This window comes from Aspergillus niger, assembly GCF_000002855.4.
Source record: "Aspergillus niger supercontig An02".
NCBI classification, from domain to species: Eukaryota; Fungi; Ascomycota; class Eurotiomycetes; order Eurotiales; family Aspergillaceae; genus Aspergillus; species Aspergillus niger.
In genome coordinates, this window is record NT_166519.1 from 605,326 (window position 1) to 611,325 (window position 6,000).

General features: G+C 52.1%; 3 protein-coding genes across 3 annotated transcripts; 2 read left to right on the forward strand and 1 right to left on the reverse strand.

Moving 5' to 3' along the window:
• Positions 1–362: 362 nt before the first annotated feature.
• An02g02600 (uncharacterized protein) lies at positions 363–2,139 on the forward strand (the record flags this gene model as incomplete). The annotated part of the gene is made up of 4 exons (XM_059746141.1): positions 363–714; positions 802–998; positions 1,243–1,423; positions 1,784–2,139. The coding sequence occupies 4 exons, from the start codon at positions 363–365 to the stop codon at positions 2,137–2,139; spliced, it is 1,086 nt and encodes a 361-aa protein (XP_059599924.1).
• Positions 2,140–2,775: 636 nt separating this feature from the next.
• On the reverse strand, positions 2,776–4,373 carry An02g02610 (hypothetical protein; the record flags this gene model as incomplete). The annotated part of the gene is made up of 5 exons (XM_059746142.1): positions 2,776–3,494; positions 3,674–3,713; positions 3,768–3,814; positions 3,853–3,938; positions 4,342–4,373. The coding sequence occupies 5 exons, from the start codon at positions 4,371–4,373 to the stop codon at positions 2,776–2,778; spliced, it is 924 nt and encodes a 307-aa protein (XP_059599925.1).
• Positions 4,374–4,805: 432 nt separating this feature from the next.
• An02g02620 (uncharacterized protein) lies at positions 4,806–6,000 on the forward strand (the record flags this gene model as incomplete). The annotated part of the gene is made up of 2 exons (XM_001399365.3): positions 4,806–5,432; positions 5,524–6,000. Coding segments are annotated over 2 exons (1,104 nt in total), but the record flags the coding sequence as incomplete, so codon positions are not given.

Genomic DNA, 6,000 nt, shown 5'->3' on the forward strand with positions numbered 1-6,000 from the left:
ACCTGCTGTGGAATTTTCCATTGATCACATCGGTCTTCTATCCTGAATTCACTAAATAGTACGTTCCAACAAGAAAAAAAAAGAAACAAGAAAAAGAGAAGAGGGAGGGAAGAAAAAAAAAGAAAAGAAGAACGAGGATCTTACCACTCCATCCTGATCTTCCTGCTGTTAGAAAGCAATCTTCTTTCTCCCCTCCCATTCCATCCACTACGACGTCTCTTTTTCATTTTCCTTTCTTGTGAAATCACCAAGCTCATTGTGTTCTCTCGACGCGTCTGTATAGGCTCGCGTGTTTAGTTTTCTTTCTTTTTTGGAGGATTGTCAGGGATCTCTCAACCCGTTCGCGGCGAAAATTGTATTATATGGACAACAGACCTGCCTCGGAGTACGCGCAGTCAGGTTCGCATTATCCATATCCACCGTCTGCTGCGACCCATTCTGAACTCCCAGTTGCAGACCAGGCTTCTGCTGCTGCCACTGCTCAATACACCCCTCAGACTGAGGTCCGCCCTACTCCTCAGTACACCCCCCAACCCGAGGTCCGCCCCGCCGCCAATATTTCGTCTTCCAACACGCCGCAGTCAGACTACGGTCTGAATCAGCCGCCCGCCGCGCGCTCTCCTGCTTACCACGAGTACATCGGCCGCCCGCCTCAATACCACCACGCGCCTAACACCCAAGCCGGTGGAGCGGCAGGTATGGCTCAAGCAACAAGTCCGTCCATACACACCCTCAGTGATGGGCAGCACCATGACCATCGCAATCACACGAACCTGAAGTCTGACGCGGCCGTTCCTATAGATCCCTCAATCGCGGCATCCAGCCCCACCTATCCTCCTCCCTACTCTCCCTACCAGCCCCAAGGTCACGATATGGCACAATACCAGGGGCACCCCCCTCCGCCCCCGCCTCAGATGTATACGCGTCCGGAATGGTCGCATGGGTATGGACAACATCAACACGGTCTGCCTGGACCCTATACCACTCCTGCCACAACGGTTGGTCCCGCCTCCCCTGCTGCGACCGCAGGGCCGCGCCCTGGCCAGGTATGTTTTTGATGATTTTGGCGTCTGTTTCCAAGGGCTGCGCACTTGCGTTGGTTTGTTGTCTTGGACGTCCCGCGAGGTAAGGTCAGGGGCTTGCTAGCTACGTAGGCTGCCTCGCGGGACGTAGGAAGCGGCGCGCTTTTTCATCTGTTTTTGTCACAAGAAGATCCCAGGCTCATCCACATGCTTTCTCTAGGTATACTCCTTTGTTCCCATTCCTGGCGCGCAGCAGCACAAGCGGCCCCGTCGTCGGTATGAGGAGATTGAGCGGATGTACAAGTGTGGGTGGAACGGATGTGAGAAGGCGTATGGTACGCTGAACCATCTGAACGCCCACGTCACGATGCAGTCTCATGGCGCCAAGCGCACACCCGAAGGTGAGTTTGTTTGTTGGTCGTCTTTGCGCCTTTTTTTGCAAGTTGGATCCGCCAGCTCTCGCATCTGTTGTTTTTGTTGGTCGCGAAACTCTGGATGGGGCTAGTGCGGGTGGCACGCGCTAGTCGTGTTACACTACCTTAGCGCCGCGGATCGCAGTAGCGTGACAAGCCGGTGCGGAGGTTAAGCGTCTTCGACGACTCAGTAGCTCCTATCTATCTCTTGACTTGTTCCGACCATCCCCTCGTGCTGCTTCTGTCCCATCCCCACCATGCATCCTACCCACCAACCCTGTCCCCTTTCAACACACTTCTTTTCATCATCTGTTTGTTGCATCTCATGCTAATCTCTCCGTCATACAGAATTCAAGGAGATTCGCAAAGAGTGGAAAGCTCGAAAGAAGGAGGAAGAGGCCCAGCGCAAGGCTGCTGAGGAGCGCGAGCGTGCTGCCGCTGCTCAAGCTGCCCAGGCCAACCAGGTCGACGCACCCAATCCTGCGGATCCCGCTCAGGCTGGGCAACCACCTGCCTACCCGGGTGGTGTTCGTCCTCAATTACCTCCCATTGGATATCAACCTGCCGACGGTCAGGTACCGGGGCAGTACGGAGCTGGAGCCGGAGGTATGGTGTATCAGGGCAATGGGCAGATGGCATACCCGCCAAACTACCCTCACTCCCCTTATGGACAGACCGGTCAAGTGTACCAGCCACGTAAGTAGTCAGTCCTTTGTTATGTTTGCCTTCTCGGCACCGGGTCATGAGCAAGTCTCGCATGCGACATGAAAGAAACCACCCCCAAAAAAGAAAGAAAAGAAGAAACAAAAAGGGACACACGACCACCATACCCGGCTGCAAAAGCTCAAGAAAAGTTGAGAAGGAGGTCTTCGGATCTATTGCTATAAGGTCTGTAGCTGATCGATGACGGCTTCGCAGAAAACCAATCGACCAGCTACCCGCAATAGATGCCCAGCTTCCCTTACTTCTTTCAGGTTGCATGTTCTAATACAATATCTCCTAATCCCGTATCGCCATCCCCGGATCTAATTCTCTAAGTTCCTGCGCACATGATACCAATTTTCTGGCCTTGATTGCTCCAGTCAAAAGAGTGGCCTTGCGACTTACACTTTGTCCCAGTTATGTTTTTTTTGAATTAGATCGCATGGGGAAAAAAGGATAATCGAGGGGGGTTGTTGTCTTTTGCTTTTTCTTCCCTACGCCATTACCGGCCAAGGGATTACGACTTGGGACATTTGGCGGGACCGTCTGCATTAACTAGCTTTTCTACATTTTCCTGTGAATTATGCGGCAACTGTTTTATCTACTAAACGCTCTCCTGTGTTGTATGTGGCTTACTGCTATGATTCTTGTGATCTTCCTCTTCTGTGATTCTTCTTGACTGTGTCCGCGTCCTTTTCTCTCTTGCTGATGTGTTCCGACCAAATTATGTTACCCTGGGTTTTTGGTCCCCGAAATTGTGCAATATTCTTGTCCATGTTCTTTTGCTCTGCAGGCCGTTCAGGGTCTGTGGTCGGGTGGCGGAAGTCTTCGGATTCTGATGCACATGGTTCTTTTCCTTTCTCCCGCCCTCTATCTTCGAGTGGACCACCAATGTGGCTGCGAGACCGATTGGAAGGCGAACGCCGCCTGTCTCGTGGCTGCAGGTGGGAAGATAGTGGGTAAATTACTTGAGTGAAATGACAATGGTTCGACTGTTCTGTGGATACTTGTATGCAACTACGCCTGCAATCCGACTGAATCGGGGGTAGCGAAAGGGCACCGACATGGACGGAGAAGAAGGGCGCATAGCTCCATGCCCCTGCATGATCGATGAAACTATTCTTGTAGTTCCCGGAAAACGTGGGCATTGCTTCGACGGCCGGACAATCTGCGAATGCAGATCGTGCATTAGCGGTTCTGACTCGGCAGAGGGCCTCCGGGCCTCTTTCTGTATATTGACTCGCATGTGGTAGATCTTTTGGGATGAATAGCAATCCGTTAACTCTAATAGACGAGCGTGCATCACGCACGGTGGCAATAAGCCGACTAGTGGAGTGACTATTGCCGCGGAAAGTGACTAACAAAGTCTGCGTGAAGGGCTTTTAGAAATCATGCAATATCGGTGAGATTCAATCAGTAGTAGGTCCGTCCATGAATACTTCCTCTAAACTATCAACCTGTGGTGGTAATGGATCAGCAGGCATGGAACCTTCGACACATACTTCGGTAGTGATTAAAGTTATCAAACATACATACCACGGGGAGGAGGGTGAATAGGAAGTAAAGTTGGAGCTATCTATTCTGGACCTTAGGCGAGATCCGAGTACTACTTTGTACTCTTTCCACTTACCTGACAGGGCGAAGGCAAAGAGAGAGAGAGAGAGGATAACTTTGGTTCTGGTTGAACTAGTCGCGGGCTTCCCCGGCAAACTTACTAGTGAGTACACCGTACCAGCGTAGTACCTGGTACCTGTAACCCTCCTGGACACTAAGACTAGGCTGTACCTGAACCCCAGACCAGCTTTAGGTTAGGTTACTAGTCTTGTTGGTTCCTGGCCGCCTTAGCGGCCGTTTTTGGGGGTGTGGGTGTGAGCCGGGGGGGCAAGGCAGGGACTGCTGCATGCCCGCCGCAAAATAGCCTCCTCCTCCTCCTCCTCCTCCGCTATCCTCCCCCTCCTTCATGGATGCCTAAGCTCAGGCCGCAAGGGATCTAAATTTCTAGCGGTGTAAGGCTGACCGTTCTGTCGGTAATATAGGCTGACTAGCTAGCTTCTGAGCTACGTTGCTAGCTGAGCTAGTACGTCGGAAAAGGCGTTGGTCTAGTCATGGATGCGTGCATACTTTAGTCCTGCATGTGCCTGAGGCTTGCGGCGGTTATGCGCAAAACGATGGCCGTATTCGCGGTGTTGATGCCTGAGGCATACTGCGTCTGTCGGAGCGGAGTTATTTGCTGCATTTGGGGGATAGACTGCACTAACCTTATCGGTCCTAGCGGGCAGATATGCGATACGGCGGAGTTTGCGATTGTTCGGAGGTCGACGCTCGCTTTGGGCTGGATTTGGTGCTTTGCTTCTCTATCGCATCCTTCTTTATTTCTGCTTGGCTGCAGTAGAGGTGGTGGTTTGGCTCTATTATCTTCTATATTTTTCTACATTCATCTGCATTTTATATTTTCTTGGTTGGCTGTTTCGTCTGCGCCGTTGCCTCTCTCCCTCCAGAATTCTCTTCGCCGACTTCCGAGTTTCCTACGGTCTACGCGCCTTACGCTCCCACGATACCTAGTGGCAATCGGGTTGGGATATACCTCTTGCCTTTCCTATCTCTTCTATAAAGGAAGTTGGATCTTACACTACGAATCGAACAGCGTGTCCTTCGTTCCCCGCCTTAGATGCTTCGTTGCGGCAATGCCACCGCTCTCCGGTCCGGAAGCGTGGCAATGAGACCACTTCTCCGCACACAGTGGCTCCGGACTACCCCGAGTCGATCTTTCTTTCACATTGCGGAATCTGGACCTCGTATAGGAACATCATGGAGACACTCGGCGCGGATTGGGACTCTGCACGCAAGGCAAATGCACGAGGCTGTGGCCGCGGAGGGCCCACCCGATATTACCTTCAAGGAGGAGAGTGCGCCTCGTGAGAAGGAGGAGGAAGAAAGGGAGAGTGAGCCTGCAGACTCTGATGGAAAACAAAAGTCTCCTCAGTCTGGTTCCGCCACAGAAGAAGTGCTTGATAAACGGACGCTACTGCGTCGGCTTGTTCGGAGGGAATGGGTGCCGCAGACGTACTTCGTTCCTCTCTCTGTGGTGAATGCGGAGTTGAAATGGCTGCGTGACCCATTGGCGCTGGCCGAGCGCGTCCGGCGTTGTCTGGCAGATGGGCACCTGGCGCTTGGTGTGTCGCTTGTTTATAAGGCCCAGAGCAAAGGGTTCAGGTGCACTGCGGCTTTTAATCGGCTGTTGGAGTATCTATTGCGGGAGAAGGAGCCGGAGCTTGCGTTCAGAGCTTGGAATGATGTATGTTCCTTTTCACCCTTCTATTCTTCGTTATTGTTGTTTCTGGATTATCGATCCCTGGCTGACCAAATGCTCATTTGAAATGTAACAGATGAAAAAGCGAGGTATCGAACTTAACTCGAGATCTTACACTGTTTTCCTGAACGGTCTCTGCCAGGACTTCGACATTAAGGGCTTCAAGCCGGTGAAATTGGCCTCGAAAATCTACATGTCGCTCTACGCTGAGACTTCCGTCGTCGAACCCCATATCATCCACGCCAATGCAATGCTTAAGGTCTGCTGGTGGCACCGAGATATGGAAGTTCTATGGGAGGTTGCTGGTGCACTGCCGGAGTCCGGCAAGCTAGCCCCGGACCTATTGACCTACACCACGCTGTTAGGGGCTATCGCAGGTAGTACGAGGGCCGAAACGTCGGAGTTGTATAAGGGAAATATCAAGACGGCGGAAAGAAAACAAGTTGAAGTTGAGCCGCTTCTGCAAAGGAGAGCTCAGGGAATACAGGAAGCCAAACGGGTCTGGGCCGACATTGTTTATCAATGGAAGAAGGGCCGGGTGCCCATGGACAAT